Source organism: Histomonas meleagridis (assembly GCF_020186115.1).
Source record: "Histomonas meleagridis strain 2922-C6/04-10x chromosome Unknown contig_36, whole genome shotgun sequence".
Lineage (NCBI taxonomy): Eukaryota > Parabasalia > Tritrichomonadida > Dientamoebidae > Histomonas > Histomonas meleagridis.
Genome location: NW_027150879.1, coordinates 149,056 through 170,069, shown reverse-complemented (window position 1 = coordinate 170,069; position 21,014 = coordinate 149,056). Strand labels below are relative to the sequence as shown.

The window sequence follows — 21,014 nt, the reverse complement described above, 5'->3', positions numbered from 1 at the left end:
GTCGAATAAATTGGTAAGAATATAATATCATGTTACAGGAAAAAAAAGAAATAAACGATTTTAGAATCGTTTGGAGAAAAAAATTTCTGAAATAAAAATAAGTAAAAGTTTTATTCTTGTTAAATTTTAGCTAAAAAAGTTTTCAAAAAAACCAAATGTCCAAACTTGAAGAGAGATATTACGCTATCCAACAAAAGGAAGAAGAACTTCTCAGAAGAGAAAAAGCGCTTAAAAAAGAAAACATTGAAATTGTCGAAAATGAGAAACAGTTTAATTTTCCATCTTTTTACCCAGTCATGTATCATGACATCTCAGAAGAAATTCCAATCATTAGTCAATGGGTTGTTCGTATTGCATATTATAAGATTTACGCACTTTTTGTGACTGTTATTGTTAATTTGATTGCATGCTGTGTATCTGGAAAAATTAAGGTGGGCGGCGCAGGAGCAAGATATAATACAGGAACAAATGTTGTGTTTGGTGTTATCATTGGAGTACTTGCGGTTCCATTAGCTTTTAAAATTAATTACCACAAACTTTATAATCATTGCAAAGAAAATAATATTGGTTTGGGATGGTTCGCATTACAAGGTTTGTATATATTTTGTTATGGTTATGCAGCGGTTGGATTGAAAAATACAGGATTAATGGGAATTATAACAATGATTGATGCAATAGCTGCAGGTGAAGGAACATTCACAAAAATAATATGTGCATTGTCGGGAATAATGTGGACTGTGGGCGCTTTAGTTCAGATATTTCTTTTTGGAAGAGTAATGGTTTTATTCAGATCAACAGGAGAAAGAGTTCACAGCCTTATAGGAAATGAGCAACATAATGACTTCTAGATATTTTTAAATGATGAAATAAACTTGAAAATTATTTCCCTTGTTTTCAGACATGTTATTTGAAATGAAAATCGATGAAAGAAAAAAAAAGTTTTCAGCTTAAAATGAAGAAAATTAAGAATATTGTAATAATGTCCGAGTGAAATAGAAGAACAAAAGTCCAAAAAAAGATATTTTCAAGATTTTTTCCTCTTCAAGGGAAAATGATAAAATTAATTCCATTTCAAAATAAAAATAAAGGAAATCATTAAAAATCAAAAAATTTGTAAAGTGTGTTTAGATACTTAATGAATGAAACGACCAATGAAATGGAGAAGAAGTGTTGTTCCGATTAAACCGGCCGTGAGAATTAAAGCACCATTAGGGGAGAACTGTTGTCCGATTTGATACTTTCCGCGCTTTCCCATTTTGAAGCCACCACCACCAGCTGATGCTGTAACAGCAATCTTTGTTTCGCCTGCTCCTTTAGCCATTTTAGTTTTGATCTGACCAGGGCACCCCAAAATGTCATATGACATAAACGATCGTTTATCTTTTTCAACGAGATTATTAAAGTCAAGTGACTTAACGTCTTTTTTAGGCTTGGAAAATTTAATCATGGTAAAAAATCTTATAACATACGAATGATAATTTTTCATGAAAAAAAATAAAAAATGTCAAAATATGATTCTAATTGACCTTTCAATAAAATGACTTTTACTTATATTTAAATCATAATTCCTTCTTGTCTGAATTTCAGATTCTGAATAATTAAAGATAAATTTATGACAAGAAAAAAAATTGAAAATCAAGATAAATGATAGCATTAAGACTTTGGCTCACTCTATGTTTAAAAGACATACTGTCCTTCTGTTGTTTATTTTGTAAAAATGGTTAAAATAGGATAAGAGAAGGCTGGTTTATCATTGCCAGCAAAAAAGACAATTTTTTTGTGCAACTCAAATTTTTGTATTGGAAGACGTTTATTGGGTTATTGGGATGGAAAAATACAAAAGATTCTTTACTTATCTTATATATGGAAATCATACTTACAGAATATTATCTCAAGGTGGATGTGAGTATGATATAATCTTTGGAAAGGTTTTAAATGGGAAAAATAAATTAAAACTATTTGGAGAAGAAAGCGACAAAAAGCACATTATAATAGACTTTAGCTCAGGAAGATCCCAGTTTTATTTTTCTAAATACAAATTAACTTCTTCAGCAGATATTATTATTTATTTAAATCAAAACTCTTCTTGTGTTTACTTAGTTTTAGGCTCAACATCGAACGTCGAGCCTGCTTTTTCAGATGTTACAAAAACTAGCCCAATGTTTTCAGATATTTCCAAATTTGATACAATTTTTTTCAACGAAATCAGAAGAATCCAAACCTCAAAAAGTAAATTGTCTGTTTTATCATTGTTTTTAAGAACATATGACAAAAGCAATTACTTTTCTCAAAGGCAATTAATATTTCCCAAATTAATTGAAGATGGCATAGATCTCTTTTTATCAAGAAATCATGCCAATATTATGAGGCTTACAGCCGACTACATTTCATATTTAGATTCACAAGTTGATAAAATCAATATGTCAGATGTTTTAATTTTTAACAAAATATTTAGCAATTTTCCTGAATGTAGATCTGTTGTAGTGAGTTGTTGTGCTTCAAAAAAGAATTCTCTAACTCTATTTTCTTTTTTGATAGAAAATAAATATTTTACAACAGACGTATTTTGTAGAAACATCCCAAACATAAAACCTCCTTCAGACGTTGTATATACTATTATATCAAATATAGTAATGAAGCAATTGAAATTTAATTCATCATTAATTCCAATATTTGAAACCGTTTTGCCAATTGGTTTACTTGGATTACTGTTCAAAAACAATGAGATTTATTCTGATAGTCACCAACAGTATAAGGAAATCAAAAATGCAAAAGTTCGAAGTAAAGTATTGAAAATATCAGAGGTACCCCAAATAACCGAAAAATATAAATCTGAAACAGAATCAAAGATTTCAATTCAAGAAAACTCGAAGTGGTGTTGGTTTTGGGGATTTAGGCGTGAAAAATTCTTTCGAACAAGAACATCATATTTTCGAATTGCAGATCCTAAAAAATCTCGTGATACATTGAAAAAGAAATGTTCAATCCAGAGTCAAGAATTGCTTAGTTGGCAACCAACTGGATTTAAGCAGTCACAAATCTTAGCTGTTTACACGATTTTGTTATGTTTGATTACCGGAATGATTTGGTATTTTATAAAATTTTTATGGTAAGTATATATATTTTTTTATTGTTTCTCCTTTAGTCATTTTCTTAGCAATAAGAATCACTTGCGATTTTAGAATTTGTGTTGTGTCTTTGTTATATATCAGATGTAATACATTAATAATACCAAGTTCCAGTAATTCTTTCACTGTTTTTCGCATAACTTCGGGTTCATTCCCCAAATTATCAACCTATTTTCAACAATTACATTTCCAACTTTAATTTTTGCAAAAAGAATCGAGTTACTATTCATTGGGAAATAAAATATGGAGTTATGATGAACAAGGATTAATGCCATTTCTTATTCGATAAAATTGTTGAAGTAATTACTTAGAAACAATAAAGGATATGAAAAGATATTGAATAGTTAATTTAGAGATTTTAAAAGCACAAAATTAAACATGTCTAATGTGATTAAGGCGATTGCGATGATACAACCTATCGTTGTTTTGAAAAACATCTCACATCACACTTGTTTAATCAATTCAAAGTTGTGAAGTTTACATAGATTTTTATGGAAACAATTCCTCGAGTTGGTCTTGGTACTTGGGCATATAAGAGTGATGAAGAAACAACTGCTTCTGTCATAATGGCAGTCGAGAAGTGTGGTTACCGCCATATTGATGCGGCAGCATATTATAAAAATGAAAAAGCTGTTGGCGATGGATTAAAAGATTTGTTTGCAAGAGGTGTCATAAAACGTGAGGAAATCTGGGTGACTACCAAAATATGGAATGATCATCACAAACCTGAGGATGTTGAAGTTGAATTGCGTAAATCACTTGAAAAGCTTGGTCTTAGCTATGTTGACCTATATCTCATTCATTGGCCATTTGCTACCCGTTTTGATTCAGATGGGAAAGAAGTTGTTGACCATTCAATATCAGTAATTGATACATGGAAAGCTATGGAACGTATGGTTGAAATTGGTCTTACAAAGCGTATTGGTGTTGCCAACTTCTCTGTTCCACTTCTTGAAAAGCTCCGTTTTGCTGATGTTAAGATACAACCATATATTGATCAAGTTGAATATCACATCCTTATGCAACAAGAAGCACTTCGTATGTATCTCAAGTTTAGAGGTATCAAGTTTGAAGGTTATTCATGCCTTGGTCAAGGTCATCCTGAAGTATTGAATAATCCCGTATTACAAGAAATTTCAAAAGAAGTTGGAAAACCAGCAGGATCAGTTGCTTTGCGCTATCTTCAGCAACTTGATGATAACACTGTTGTACTTGCAAAAAGTGCTACCGAATCAAGATTGAAGGAAAACATTGATGACTCTTTCTCGCTCACTGATGATCAAATCCAACGCTTACGTGCTCAAGATAAATGTCTCAGGCTAATTAAGCAGCCTATAGCATGCTTTGGTGATGAATGGTAAAGAAGCACTAAATTAGTTTTGTTTTTTATTGACTTAATCGAGATGCAAAAAATCATTGTGTTATTTCGCCTATAATATATTTAAAAAAGAACACATTTAAAAGTTTAATTTTTTTAATTTTTAGGAATGAAGAGAGAGAATTTGACACAAGAATTTTAGGAATTTTGTCTTCATTTGAAGAAGATTACTTAATTGTATATGCTTGATCCCTTCCTGAACAAATTTCTAAAATTCACGTGCATCCAATTGAAGTAACGGAAGGGTTATGTAATGCTCCATTATCTCTTTTTACAGTTAACTCCATCACAATGTTTAAAACCTAAATGGGCTTTTATATCAGGTACTATATATAGTGATGAAATAAAACATGTTGTAATACTCAATTCTGATTTTTTTATCACATTTAAATTTTGGAAATAAAAAACCACGAAATTATGCATTACAAATTTGTGTATAATTTTGCTAATAGATGTTTTAAAATTAAGAACAATCATTTATAAATGTATTTTAGTAAAAATTCATAAATAATTCATTTCATTAAGAGTATTATTTATATAATTAAAATATTTTTAAATTATAAGAAATTCCCAGCAGCAAGATATATATGGTATTTTGTCTTTTTATTTAAATATTCCTAAATAATCATTTCCATTTTTTGTTGATTTGTTCACCAATCCAATCTAATCCTTCTTAAAGTCCATCACCAGTTGCTGCATGTGTCCTTGCACTTGCCATTGACGATTTGTAATGCTATTGAGCTTTAATCCATTACCTAATTCACTTGGTTTAACTGCGTTTGGAAGATCTTGCTGTTAGCATATACAAGTAAAATAGCACCCGTAATTCATCTTCTTCGAGAAGCCTATGAAGGACACCGCGTGCTTCATCAATTTTTCCAATATCTTTAGAATCAACAACAAAAATAAGTTGTGGAAATAATGTGGAAGAATTCTAACTTGACCAACATCCGAAACATTCATGTTAAGTTCTTTATATTCAAATGTTTCGAAATTAAGTCCAATTGTTGGAATTGTTGTTACATGTTCACCAAGTTTTCGTCTGTATAAAACTGTTGTTTTTCCTGCTGCATCAAGTCCTAACTTCTTATAAGAATTCTTGTTTCTTTGTTCTTAAGCCAATTACTAAAAAGTAAACCTATTTTAAAAATGATATGATTGGTTTGATTTCATCATGAAATAATTTCCATCTTAATTTCACTCAAACACAATTTGATAATTCAATACTCTGACGATTAATTTTGCCTGAAAAAGTATCAATGAATTAACATGGAATACTTCCTATCGTCATATATCCAAACTAAGCAAGTCAATTTAACATAATGAGCCAACATATAGCACTGCAGCCAATAGATGAACCAGCAATTTGTTCTTTCGATGATTTAGGAAATGAAGTTTTAGATGACAAAAATAATGATCTTGATGTTTTTTTTGAAAAATGGAAATCAATAAATATGGATCCCCAGCAATTACAAAAACAAACAGAAGACAAAAAAACCATGTTGGGGAAGAGTTTGAAAATATATCACGAAAACATGCGAAGCATTTTTAATGAAATAAATACTATATCCATCATACTGAACTCACTTGATACAATAGGCAACCCTGACAACAAGCCAGAAAATAAAGCTTTTGCTATTGGCGGAACGGCTTACACAGAAAAAGAAATCATTAATCCAGATATTCCCCTTGGCTCTGTTATTGTTGAAAAACAATTACAATTCCAGCAATCGTCACGCTTTTTACTAGATTCAGCGTTAGAATTATCAGAATACATTTCTAAATCCAAAGATAAATATCGCAAATTGATTGAGATTTCAAAAAAATATCCCATACGTTTTTATCCAGATCAAATACAAAGGGCATTCATTCCCGTAATTCCATCAAATCCATCATCTTATCTCGCCATTGTCCTCGAGTATCGAGATGGCGAAATCTTTTGGAGGCCATCGAACAATGTTTTCTTTAACTACAACAACCAGACCATATTTATGAATATCAAATCCAAATATGCGAGTAGCAATTCGCGCATCATTCTTCAACTTCTTTTCAGGAGCATGAAAAATGATATAATCAAAGATAACAGGGATTACAGAGTTCATCCGTCGTCAAACTCCATATCATTCAACGTCAATGGGGAAACGCACACATTTTCGATATCTGATCGACCATATGAAACAGATGAACAAACTCCATATCCATTATTTTTACCATTGTTAGTACGCAAAATTTATGAAGTTAACTCTTTTCCTTCTCGGTATATTACGTCAATGTTTGAACTTCAATCTCAAATGGAAACAATTCAATCAATTTTATTTGGTAAGTTTATGAAATGTGATTTCTGTTATGTAAGCCATGTTAGATCCTTCGAAAAGTTGGCAATACAAGTAACAGGATTTAATAACACTGTTGCGTTGCTTTATTTATCCGATGGGAAATTGATTTTAACGGATCCCAAAAATCAACTTTTGTTTACTACGATAGATCTATCATCAGAAAATTCAATTAAGCGCTTCAAAAAGTGGTGTGATGACCAGTTTTGGCGGTTGTTTACAACAACCGTTTTGGCTGCGGCGAGCGATTTCGGCTTTGATTCGAAAACTGCAAGCCATAACATTACTGTGCGTTGCGAAAATGAAAGAAAAGTTACGTTGTCGTATTTGGATACAGATGAAATTAGTGTTCAAGTGAAGGAGAAAGAAATGGATCTCCGAATATTGTGGAATAATATTCCTTTCAAGGGTTACTTCCAAAAACTCGAGTATTTGTTCTTTTTTAGGTTTTAATAATAAAAATTAATATTAAATTTCATTTGGTCAATTTAAGGAAAATAATTGAATCTAAGTGATAATACATGTGTTCTTCATATAAGATATTCATCATTAAAAAATGTGAAAAATAACCTGAACAGATAATAATCTTATAAATTCAAATCCAAATAACAAATTCACCAGGTAAAATTTCACAAGCCAAAATATAAATTTCACGGGAAATTAAAATAATCAAGAATTTTTCAAAATTGATTTTTGAAATTTTGAAACTTTGATTTTATAAATGTGCAATATTTGTTTCATATATAATTTTTGTTTAAGGTTTTAATATTATATATATCAAAGATCCTACAAAATTTTCTGATTGAAACAAAATTTTCTCTGCGCAACATGTCGATTAATTGGCCGGCCAGTTAAAGTGGTCAATGTGTACGATATGGATTTTTTGATATTACCACAAAATATCAGAATATAACAATTAGTCAGTGATTTACAAAATTGTGCCCATGTTCACTGCATTCAATTTTTCGAATAATTTTTATATACCACTTTGAAATTTTAAAATAAAATTAGTATGAAATAATTATATATAATGTTGCTAATTCGGGATATTTTTTTTGCCCTAAATTATAAGTTGGTCTTTAAATTTATTATGAGTTGCCAAATTTAAAATTTATAAGATTGAAATGATTAAATTTGCTAATTTTTTAGTGTCATCATCGACTTAAACATACTAATTTTGGTATGGCTGTCATATGTCATTAATTTTAATGGAATTAATTAGTATAATCAGTTGAGTGTTACAGGTAATTCGTTTGGTGGTAAGATGGCAAATTTCGATATCATTCAATTAGCCCGTATCGTTGCCCAAGCGGCTGTATTCAAATTTGAATCATGATACGGTTATATTCAGATAATAATGTACGATATGGGTACAACCGCTCTTAAGTCGGGCTATCGTTACCAAAGGCGGTTTTATTCAGAAAATCATGTCCGATACAGGAAAAACCGCTTTTAGGTTATTGTGAATTAACTTACATGTTATTACGGTTCATACGCAGATTAAAATAAAAAGTGGATTTATCCGAACAGTAAAGTTTGGTGAAAAAAAGTGAACTGAGATGACTTCATTTTTGATATAAAGTATTGAATTCGGCTCTACTTATCGGGACGGGTCGGTTTTCATTGAATAATTTTTAAATATTATAAGTTTTTCATTTACGTCTAGATTTCAATCTAAATTCAAACTGCTAGTTTATTTATTTATATTTTTTTTTTATTTGTGCTTTATAATAATGAAACGATACATTTCGAGAATGCGATCGATAAATTTACCCATATAATTTGATATATATTTAAGATATATTACATCCATTAGCTGAAATATATTATTTTGAAATCAGTACTCAATTTTATAGACAGAGAATTGAGATATATAAATAAGGTTGGTAAAAGTTGAACATCGATGACGTATCGTTTGCCATTTTTCATCATCTATGATGATGCTTTCACTTTTTTCATCATAGATGATGAAACTGCAACCGTTATTTAACGATAGACCATCGGTCGATGATATTAAACGTTCTGCAATATTCAAAAATTTTATCAATTTTTATATCGTACATATCAAAAAGTGGATGAACAAAAACGACACAATATTACAATGCACGTTAATCACTGTCAAACGTTTGAGTGATTTCGTTACATAAAAGTGGATACTTTTTGAATTCAAACCGTTGACGATGGTATTAATTCGAAATTTTGATTGTGAACTTCACAAATTCATCGATGATGACTCGATGAGGCACTTTTTGCATCATCGATGGCGGAAAAAGTGTCAACCGTAATATCGATCATGGAAAACGTTTTCATTCAAAATATTTAGAAATATTTGTTTAAACAAATCATTTTTTATGAGAGATAGAAATCATTATTTGCTGTTGAATTCAACATATATACTAAAAAAGGGAGTTCCAAGGGTTCGAAAGTGGTAGCTTCCGTAGATTTATATTGAAAAAATTTATTATCAATTATTGATAAAATTTCATCAATGGTATTCAAAAAGGGAAAAATAAGTTTGAAAATAAGCAAGTGTTGCTTTGTATATTTGAACTTATTGCACTAAATTTTTTTTAAAATCAAACAATTCTTCAATAAGTTCATTCCCTGCAAATAAATCGTGCAGCACGAATGGATCTTATGGATTAATATCTATTGTTTCATTTAGGAAAGAATCCATCTCCAATTTCTTTTTTAAATGATTGTTAAATCTATTTTTAATCCCGTTGTTAGTCCTTTTATTTTTAAAATGTTCTGCAATAAGTGACCAGTTAGGTCCGTATCTTCTGTATAGATAGAGAATAAGTTGATCTTCTTCCTCAGACCATGGATCTTTTGATAGTCCCGGTGCTAAATAATGCTGATATCTATCTCTACATTGGCGACATGTTTTGCCTGGTATAGGTTTTACAATTTCTTGCCAATTTGGAAATTTTTCATTTCCAACTAATTCAATGAGTTGTTTATCTTCTTCTTTTGTGAACTTATGCTTAATTATTTTTGCTTTCTTGTAAGGCACTTCTTGGGAGATATATGGTTGAAAATGTACACAGTTTTGGAACGTCATCGCAATTTGTTAGGTGATAAAAAAAACCCTAAAAACATTGAATGCATTCAACCACAGAACATGTCACGACTGGAAAACAAGCACTCAAAAATCCTACTCAAATTCATAAACATCAAGTTTTGACTCTTTCAAAATTTCAATTCATTGAATAAATTCATTCAATTTGGGTCATAAAACATGTCACATTTGTAATCATTTTATTAAATTTATGATGATCTCTGTAGAATTGGGAAAAACTAGCATCATTAATTATATATCTTTAGTATTGATATCAATTCCTTTTTGTTCAATAAGTAATTTAACTATTTCTGTATGACCTTTTTTCAATGATATTATAAGTGCTGTTTTAAATAATTTGAATAATTTCCAAATATTATTTTGAAATTTTGAATTATAAAAATAAATATTAAACAAAACAAATAAATATCTTTAGCATTAATATCAATTCCTTCTTGTTCAAGAAGTAATTTAACTATTTCTGTATGACCATTTAAAGATGCCAAAATAAGTGCTGTTTTAAATAATTTAAATAATTTCCAAATATTATTTTGAAATATAAAATTATTAAAATTAATATCAAATAAAACAAATAAATATCTTTAGCATTAACATCAATTCCTTCTTGTTCAAGAAGTAATTTAACTATTTCTGTATGACCATTTGAAGATGCCAATATAAGTGCTGTATTAAATAATTTAAATAATTTCCAAATATTATTTTGAAATATAAAATTATTAAAATTAATATCAAATAAAACAAATAAATATTTTTAGCATTAACTTCAATTCCTTCTTGTTCAAGAAGTAATTTAACTATTTCTGTATGACCATTTGAAGATGCCAATATAAGTGCTGTATTAAATAATTTAAATAATTTCCAAATATTATTTTGAAATATCAAATTATTAAAATAAACATAAAATAAAACAAATAAATATATTTAGCATTGATATCAATTCCTTCTTGTTCAAGAAGTAATTTAACTATTTCTGTATGACCATTTGAAGATGCCAATATAAGTGCTGTTTTAAATAATTTAAATAATTTCCAAATATTATTTTGAAATATAAAATTATTAAAATTAATATCAAATAAAACAAATAAATATTTTTAGCATTAACTTCAATTCCTTCTTGTTCAAGAAGTAATTTAACTATTTCTGTATGACCATTTGAAGATGCTTTGATAAGTGCTGTTTTAAATAATTTAAAGAATTTCCAAATATTATTTTATTATATCAAATTATTAAAATAAACATAAAATAAAACAAATAAATATATTTAGCATTGATATCAATTCCTTCTTGTTCAAGAAGTAATTTAACTATTTCTGTATGACCATTTGAAGATGCCAATATAAGTGCTGTATTAAATAATTTAAATAATTTCCAAATATTATTTTATTATATCAAATTATTAAAATAAACATAAAATAAAACAAATAAATATATTTAGCATTGATATCAATTCCTTCTTGTTCAAGAAGTAATTTAACTATTTCTGTATGACCATTTGAAGATGCCAATATAAGTGCTGTATTAAATAATTTAAATAATTTCCAAATATTATTTTGAAATATAAAATTATTAAAATTAATATCAAATAAAACAAATAAATATTTTTAGCATTAACTTCAATTCCTTCTTGTTCAAGAAGTAATTTAACTATTTCTGTATGACCATTTGAAGATGCTTTGATAAGTGCTGTTTTAAATAATTTAAAGAATTTCCAAATATTATTTTATTATATCAAATTATTAAAATAAACATAAAATAAAACAAATAAATATATTTAGCATTGATATCAATTCCTTCTTGTTCTAGAAGTAATTTAACTATTTCTGTATGACCATTACAAGATGCTAATATAAGTGCTGTTTGAAATATTTTAAATAATTTCCAAATATTATTTTGAAATATAAAATTATTAAAATTAATATCAAATAAAACAAATAAATATTTTTAGCATTGATATCAATTCCTTCTTGTTCAAGAAGTAATTTAACTATTTCTGTATGACCATTTGAAGATGCTTTGATAAGTGCTGTATTAAATAATTTAAATAATTTCCAAATATTATTTTGAAATATTATATTATTAATATCAATATTATATAAAATTTAGAAATATCTTTAGCATTAACATAAAATCCTTTTTGATTTAGAATGTATGTAACAAGTTCAATGTTTCCTGAAAATGAAGCAAAAACTAAAATATTTTCTGGAAGTTGATTATTTTTAAGGAAATATTTTACAAGAAAAATATTTCCGATTTTTGCTGCTTCATTAATAATATTTTCATTAATTTTCATTCCTTCATTTTCTAAATATGCAAAAATTTCATAATTAAAATATGAAACACATATTACTCCTAATTCTTCTAATTTTTTAATTTTTTCTAATTTGTTTTCATAAATATACTTAAAGACATCATTTCGATGAAACTTGATTGCAGCTTCACATGCATTATCAAATGTTGAATGATTTTGTTCACATAAATGAACAATTTCAATGTTTCCACCTGCAACTGCATATTTACCTGTGTTTTCTACTTCTGCGCCATTCATAAGTAAATATTTAAAACATTTAACTGAAGAAAAAAATGCTGCATAATCAATTAATGTAATCCGAAATTGATTAATGAATGAACATCTTTCATAAATTGATTTTCGAATTATTTGATTAAAATCAAAATTTGTTTGTGTTGATATTTCTTGAAGTTTTTCTACTTCATCATTTAGAATTATTTTTGCGATTTCATTTGGATTGTGTCCTTCTTTAATTAATTTCTTGTGAAGTTTCCAGTCATTCTTCGAAAGTTCTTCATAAGCAATATTTTCTTGATAAAATGAATATTTATATTTATCAAATTTATCTTGATTAATATGAACAAAAAATGGTTCGCCTTTATTTTGAATGACTTTTGCTTCAAGTAAATTATATTTAATCATGTAATTAAGAAAGTAAAATGATTCTTGTGTATTTTTTCTAAGAAGAAATTGAGAAAATAAGTTTATTATTTTTGAAGTGATTTGATTATTTTCTTCAAATTTTTCAATTTCCTGTAATAATTTCAAATATATATCGAAATTGTTACTTTTGATCAAAAGGGAATTATATATCATTCGGCTTATACTTATATTATAAGATATTGAATATTCTTTACAAAATTTGCTGATTATAAAATTCGATGATTGAACAAAATTATCTATATTCAAACCAAAGATTGTATTTTTGAGCATTACAAATGATTCCCATTCATTTTGATATTGATTTGTTTCACTTATTTCACTTTTGTTGTTCATTTTGAATAAAACAAGTAATACCACTTTTTGAGCTTCGCTCAAAAAGTGTCTTCACCATCTAACTAACTTTTTTTATATTGATCAATGATGTAATTTACATGTTGATCTTCATTAACTTGAAAAAAACTATAAAAATTAAAATAATATTATTAACTTATAAAACATAAATTTTAAAATCATTTATAATATGTCTAATTTTTGTGAGAGATATAATAAATAATGTATGAAAAAACATCAAGAACATATATAGACTAATTAAATTAAAATAATTCGAATACTTTTGATTTAAAATCTTATAAAGTTAAAGGGGAATGATTTTTAGGGAATATACAAAATATCTAATTTATAAAAAATGAATTACTATTTAATATTTAAATAATAAGGATAAAAATTAATAAATAAAAGAAAATTTTATTTTAATAAAAGAATAATGAAAAAATAAAAAAAAATCTAGAGAAGAGAAAAGAGAAAAAAATTAAACAAAATACGTAATCATATTAGTATATGTAGGAACTCGCAGGTTGACATGATATAGGGAAAAAAGTTGGTAAGTAAATCATTAAATTATATAATATAATATAAATAGATGAAATGTCAAAAACATCATTTTTTATTAAAGGTACACATCATATGAATAATAATGATGCTAATTTTTCCCAATTCTACAGGGATAATGAAAACCTAAATTTTGGTTGAATAAATTCACTTTTTATTTTAATTTTTGTATAAACCGTAATAACTATTGCTTTTTGCAACAACAACTTAAAAGCGGTTTTATCCATATCGTACATGATTTTCTGAATATAACCGTTTTGGGTAACGATATGGGTTGATTGAGTGATTTTTTATCGTATTATCATTCAAATTTGAATACAGTCGCTTGGGTAACGATATGGGCAATGATACTTTAGGAAAAACATTAATTTCATACTTTATTATTTAGCATTAATAATTGGAAATTTTTTATTATTATAAAAGAACAATTACAAAGGTAATTTCTCTTTTTAATCAAGGATTTGGATTCAAATATTTAACATTATTTATAATAGGAAATATATCATTTGTTGATGTGTGATTATAATAAAAACATAATAATGGTTTTACATGTTAATACAAAATTAATATTTAAAAGTGGATATTTTATTGTTGAAATAATAATAAACAATCTAGTATTACTAAGCAAGGAAATGATTTACTTCAAAATTTTATTTTTAATTCTTATCAAAACTCTGATAATAGAATGTTATAAAGTATTTATCTAAATTGAAATATTTCTGAAATTTTTCAATTCAAATATAAAATGTTTAAATTTCTTTTGCTCAATTTGCAGATGATCAATAATCAAAAGTTTTTATTTTATATATATTTTATTTTTATATCACTTTAAATGAATGTTCTCTTGGATATTGATCAATATCAATCAAAATGGGAATCAAAATTAGAAAATGTTTTGAAAATTATTGAAGATAATGGATGGGTTTTAAAATCACAAAACTCTGAAATTTCTTTTTACATGAGAAATGATGCGAGTTCTAATTTTTCCCAAGTAAAAAGCATTGTATCTATTCCTTGTACAATGGAAGATGTTGAAAAAGCACTAAGAAATATACCGACCATAAAGAAAGGTACACCAAAAGATCAAAATGATGGGTTTATTGAAAGGATTATGCTTCAACAAATTGAAAATGATCCGGATGCATGCTTTTATTATATTGCCGTCGAGTCACCATCAGTTATGGTGACTCCTAGAGATTTTCTTCTGTATCAAAGAATTACTCATGTGGAAGGAAAACTAATTTTATTAAGAACTTCAATTGAAAATCACCAGCTGAAACCAATTGTTAAAGGGTTAGTGAGAGGTAACATGTTTTTCCAAGCATATATAGCTGAACCAGATCCATTAGATGTGAATTGTGTAAGGTTAACTTTCATTGTTCATGCTGATCCATGTGGAAGTATTCCATCTATGATTTATAATTCAGTCGTTATACGGCAAGGTGATAGTGTGCTTAAGATCAAGAAACAAATTCTTGAGCAATAAAGCAAACTTTTTTTTTAATAATTTTTTAATATAAAAATATGTGCTCAAATAAAGGGCAAATCAAAAAAAATTATTGTAAAAATAAACTGAAAATTGTACGTTAAAATCTTATCTTGATGAGCTTCGAAGCAAAATATGAAAAAATGGTAAATAAATTTGATGGAAAACGACGTGAAATATTGTCTACGATTGCGCAAGTTGTCCCAAGAGCAGCTGATATGCATAGGAGACAATGGAGAGTCAAACAATTAGATAATTCAATCTTTGATATCAAAACCACAATAGCGGCAACAAACAACCAGATAAATGAAGAGAGAAATTATCTTGATGAACTCAATCGCGAATATGATAGCTTAAAATCAGAAAGGAGAAAACTTATCAATGATGCAAAAATGCTTGAAGGACTTACTGGAATTCCAGTTGAAATGCCGGTAATATCAACAAGTGAACTAGCAAAAGAAATCCAATCTTTAAGCAAAGTTTTTCGAAATAAATTTTCAAAGTTTTATTTAGAGATGCCTCAATTAAATCAAGAACTTGAAACAGATCCAACGCTTTTACGTGATTCAAAGATTCTAGTTTCTACACTTCGTGATTATGTTTCATTATCTTTTGATTCTCGTGCAGCAGAAGCTAATTTTTCCAAGCAAATAGCCAATGTAACCCAAGGAGTTGGCGAAATAGAAAAGCAGATGAAATCAGATGAAAAAAGGATTGATGATGAATTGGCATCACAACGTGCTAGAATTGAGGAATCAACAAATCGAATGAGAGAATCTATACAACAACAAGGAAAGAATTTGAGGAAGCAAGGTGATCAAATGATGTCAGATTTACAGAATGCACACAACGAGCGGGCATACAAAGTTTCAGAACTTGAAGGGCAAAAACGGCGATTACAGATGCGAAAGAGAAACTTGATAACTCAAGGAAACGCAATTAAAGAGAACATGAAATGTCGAATAGGTGAGTTGGAATTCGAGTTAAACCAATTAGAAAACAGAATCGATGCAATCAGAAACAACCAAAATGTGGTGGATGCAAAGTTGATCAATATAGCATTGATACTATCAAAGAAGTCTGCTTTGATTGATAGAGCAATTAGGAATATGAGAAAAGAAATTGCTGATTTTAACAATTGGTGTGGCATTTGAAATTGTTTAATGTTAATAAATGTAGATATTCGTAAAAAATTTTTTAATTGATTTTGTAAGTTTTGAAATAGTTATTATAAAATAACGTAAAATTAAAAACAAAGTCATAAATTGTATATACTTTGCATGTTGTAAATATACTTAAAAATAATCATTGATGAGAATATTTATTTTTTGTTGCAAACATATTTTTGAATCAAAAACGATGGATTTTTGACTTATTATTTGGCCATATTCTCCGATGGAGCTAGCTCTAAACGAGCTACAGAAAGCATTTCAACCAGATATAAACAAAGAAGGAATCCAAAACGCTCTTTCTTATTTACGTGGAAACAATATTACTAGTAAAATTCCAGGATTTTTTTTCTCGTTTTGTCCTGATGATTATAGTGAACAGAGAACAATTGATATATTCGATTGTTGCGTAAATGCTTTCCCTTCAATAACAGATCAAAGCATTCGCCAATTAATTGCCAACATCATTTCACAATTATCAGCATATAATTTCAAATTTTTTGTAGAAAAACTCATTGAAAATATATTCAATTCTGAAAACAAATTAATTAAAATTTTAGCTGTTGATGTTTCTCATCATATTTTGGATCCTGCTTCAGGATTTCTTAGATTTGCACCTTTATCTCCACACAACGGGATAACTAAAACCAACAACTTTGATTTCTTTGATCCAAAATCACCAGATCTCATTCAAACTGATTTTGGACTTTCATTAATTAAACTTCGTGAATTAGTCAAACAAAAATCCAAATCCTATTTTTTAAACTTTCCGAATGTAGTTGATTATAGTAGTCATCCCACTGCCTTTGTTCCCAACATTTTATTTTCTTGTCAATCCACAATTATTTCACCCAAATTTCGGAAATCCAATCTTTCATGTGGTTTTCCAGGGAAGCTAGATGCCCTTGTATCCTTTTCAGAGATATATAACACCTCAACATTTTTACTTCCTATTGGATATGATCCTCAATCTAAACGTGACGTTGTTGAACCATGGTCCAATTATTATTCTCGTTATATTGATTGTGAATTTCACAAGTCACCACCTTTACTCCAATTTTCTGTTGAAAAAGATGAAGATGACTATGGAGTACGTTTAATGTACACTTTACTTTACACCAATTTTTCAGAGGAAGTCACTTTTGAGGATTGTTATTTTCTTTTATGTGATATATTAACATCAAATCCATATACATCAGCTGCAGAAATCTCATGGGTTCAATCAATGAATTTATTATATCCTAATTATGCCAAGATGATGGTAGAGGTTGTATATCAATTATCGAGTAAGTTTCATTTATTTTCATTTGAACAACAAAACACATTTATTCATGCCATTTCTCGATTTTTTGATAATCAATTTTTTGCTTCTTTAAAACTTGATAATAACTCCAAATTAACAGTTTCTACAGAGCAATTAAATCGAGTTAATTCAATCGCATTAATTGGATTATGTAGTAATCATCCACATATTCGACATACATCATTAAAACTTACTTATGTCTTATATAAATTAAATGATAACACATTAAGTCATTATATTCATAGTCATATGAATTTATTTCCACTTTTAATTGATCCTAAAATTGATAATCGAATTTCAAATTTACTTGAGAAAAAGACACAATTATCACGTCCAATAACTACGTTAAACTTTGAAGATACATGTAATTCTAATTTCTCAACATTATGGCAATTAATGCTTACAGTTTTTGGAGATGCAGAAGATATCTCTAAATATTATGAAGCTATTGAAAATTTCCAACATTTTTCATTATATATATTAAAGAATCCTAATGAACATAAAGGTTATGAACAATTTTATTTAAACATATTAACATGTTTATGTTCATTTATGATTGAAGAGCATACATTAAATGAAAATATATTAAAACATGCGCTTAAAAGTGCAAATAAATTATTCGATGAATATCCTACAAGTTGTCGATTAATGATATCATCAATACCATCAAAAAAACATGAACTTGTATTAAATTATTTATTAAAATATCCAAGATCACCAATCTTAAAAGTGATTTTATTAAATTCGAACACTCCAAAGATATTATTTAATTCGGAAACATTTTTTAATAATGTTATTACTATATTACAAACTATTAGTAGTGAATTAATCAAAAAAGAAATTTTCTTAACACAAATAATTGATGTAAAAAGTACATTTCTCGAAAAATATAATACTAACATAATACAATATGAACAAAAAACTCATGGAGAAATAACAGACTTTTTAGTCTGTGTTTATCGCTTTTATAAAATCCTTAAAGAGAAATTTTTTGTAGAACCTGAAGCACCATTTCCATGTTGTTCATGTTATATTAATCCGAATAATCCACAAAAATGTCTTAAATATTTATTCGAAATATTAATGAATTTGTCGACAGTATCACATGAGAAAATCAGAGATTTTTCAATATTGTCATTATCGAGTTATTTTTTTGTTAATAAATTCGATGATAAAGAAGAAGGAAGTAATTATAATTATATACAAAGTGATACATTTTTGAATTTGATGTTAAAATTCTCAACAACATCGAAAGGATTATTATTAAACTTATTAATTAATCATTTCGAAATATTATATCCAAGATATTTAGATTTCTCATTACATCCAAATGGGCAACCTTTTATGCAAGCTATATCACGATATTTCCGACGTTCGAATCGACCTAATTTATTAGATTTAGACGTGTTATTAAAAGAACAACAATGGAATCATTATCATAAAACTACAAATAAATATCAAGAACAAATTTCGATAATATATGAAACTTGTGGTACTTTAATATTAACTTCATTAATTCATATATGTAATTCAACTAAAAATTTATCGGATGATGTGTTTATAACTATAGCTACTCTTACACCAATAATTTTATTGATTCATAATGATGGTGATACTTATGGTTTAAATTCATTATTTATCGAATTAAATTCAATTAGTCAAGATTTTGGTAAACTAATCAAATTAGAAGTTGTAAACAAATTGTCGCGACTTTTAAGTAAACATTTCAAATTCTGCACAGAGCAGTTATTGTTATATTCAATGATTTACTTGAAGAATTATCAGTCAATTTTATTTGAACGATTTTTAAGTGTATTAATACCTTGGTTTGAATTAATTAAATTCGACATCGAAAATAGAGTTATATGTAAGGATAGTGAATCATTATTTATACATTTTAGTTGTAGATCATTTGTTGAAAAATTATTTAATTCATTTTTATCAAATAGAAATATTAATAACTTTTCATCACCAATATTTCAAGTTTGGAGAAGTTTAGTTATGGATGGTAATGAAGTAAATTCCAATTTCGAGCCAATTTTATTAATATTAATCTCATTTGCTACAGACACTGAATTTGATAATCAATCATTAATAGCATTAATTCGATATTTTTATCATTTAAAGCCTTCAATAGTTGGTGATACCATAATAACAAAAATGAAGTTTATTTCATATTATTATAATTCATTTAAAAACACATTTTCGGAAAACTTAATATCACAACAATGTTCAAAAGAATCGGAATTATTTTTAGATTCCAAATATGAGAACATTGATTTTAATGTCTTTTTAATTAAACTTGTTGGAGAAATATCGCAAGATTCGATCCGACCTATATTGAGCTTCATCCCGTACATATTTTCATTTTCATGTGTATACATTGATATTTATTTAATACAAATTCGTAACTTATTAGACTTGATCACAACTGAGTTACAAAAAGTTTCTGATGGTAAATCATTAGAAAAGTTAAAAGAACTCAAAAGAATTATAGGGTTAATACCTACCACATATAATTCATTTGTAAGTAATGACTTAAGAAGATCGACTTCGATTGTCGACATCGAGATAATCCCTGGAACAGATCGATATGAAATATCGAATGCGATTTATTTATATTTGATGGAATATGATCAAGAAAAAGCGGATGAATTCATAATGGAAATACAAAGATGGTGTTTATGTTGTGGTGATTTACAAAGAAGCTCAGTATTATGGCCTTGCTTAATAGGTATACCAATTAATGATAGTACTATAATAGGTTTAATGGCAAGAGCTTTAGCGAATATTACTTCTCAACAAAACTTTTTAAAAGAACATGATACAAAACCAATTTGTTCATACATTAGTAAACTCTTAAGTGTACTAAAAAGAGTGGTACAAGATAACCTTAAAGAAACACCACCCAAAATCCCAGAAATTGCGATATTTTGGATAGCTGTCGAATGTTTAAAGTTTAATACCTATAAGTGGACGCCCGTTTATTCCGAGGCACTCCAAATTATAGACGTTTATTTGTCAAAACCGAAACTTTTCGAAATATTAAACCATGAAAAAAGTAAAATAGATGGAACACAATATACCGAAAGTACATTTTGGAAATTCCATAAACAATGGTTTACCCCATTTAATGGATTCGCTCATTATATTTTCGACGCTTCTGCTAATAATGAAATTTTCCAATTAGAAGCTTCAATTACTGTACTGAACAAAATAGTCCAATGTAAGATCCCTTTGTTGTTTTCTACATCTACAAAATGGTATTATACAGCTTTGTTAGCTTTGCTTCCTTGG

General features: G+C 27.6%; 4 protein-coding genes across 4 annotated transcripts; 3 read left to right on the top strand and 1 right to left on the bottom strand.

Annotated features, from left to right (window-relative positions):
* Window positions 1-155: 155 nt before the first annotated feature.
* GO595_005596 (scamp-domain-containing protein) lies at window positions 156-848 on the top strand (the record flags this gene model as incomplete). Its single annotated transcript, XM_067918857.1, has 1 exon — window positions 156-848. One exon carries the CDS (start codon window positions 156-158, stop codon window positions 846-848), a length of 693 nt encoding a protein of 230 aa, XP_067774228.1.
* A 284-nt stretch (window positions 849-1,132) lies between these two features.
* On the bottom strand, window positions 1,133-1,447 carry GO595_005595 (uncharacterized protein; the record flags this gene model as incomplete). Its single annotated transcript, XM_067918856.1, has 1 exon — window positions 1,133-1,447. One exon carries the CDS (start codon window positions 1,445-1,447, stop codon window positions 1,133-1,135), a length of 315 nt encoding a protein of 104 aa, XP_067774227.1.
* Window positions 1,448-3,619: 2,172 nt separating this feature from the next.
* Window positions 3,620-4,489, top strand: GO595_005594 (oxidoreductase, aldo/keto reductase family protein; the record flags this gene model as incomplete). The annotated part of the gene is made up of 1 exon (XM_067918855.1): window positions 3,620-4,489. The coding sequence occupies one exon, from the start codon at window positions 3,620-3,622 to the stop codon at window positions 4,487-4,489; it is 870 nt and encodes a 289-aa protein (XP_067774226.1).
* Window positions 4,490-15,463: 10,974 nt separating this feature from the next.
* Window positions 15,464-16,399, top strand: GO595_005593 (uncharacterized protein; the record flags this gene model as incomplete). The annotated part of the gene is made up of 1 exon (XM_067918852.1): window positions 15,464-16,399. One exon carries the CDS (start codon window positions 15,464-15,466, stop codon window positions 16,397-16,399), a length of 936 nt encoding a protein of 311 aa, XP_067774225.1.
* Window positions 16,400-21,014: the final 4,615 nt, after the last annotated feature.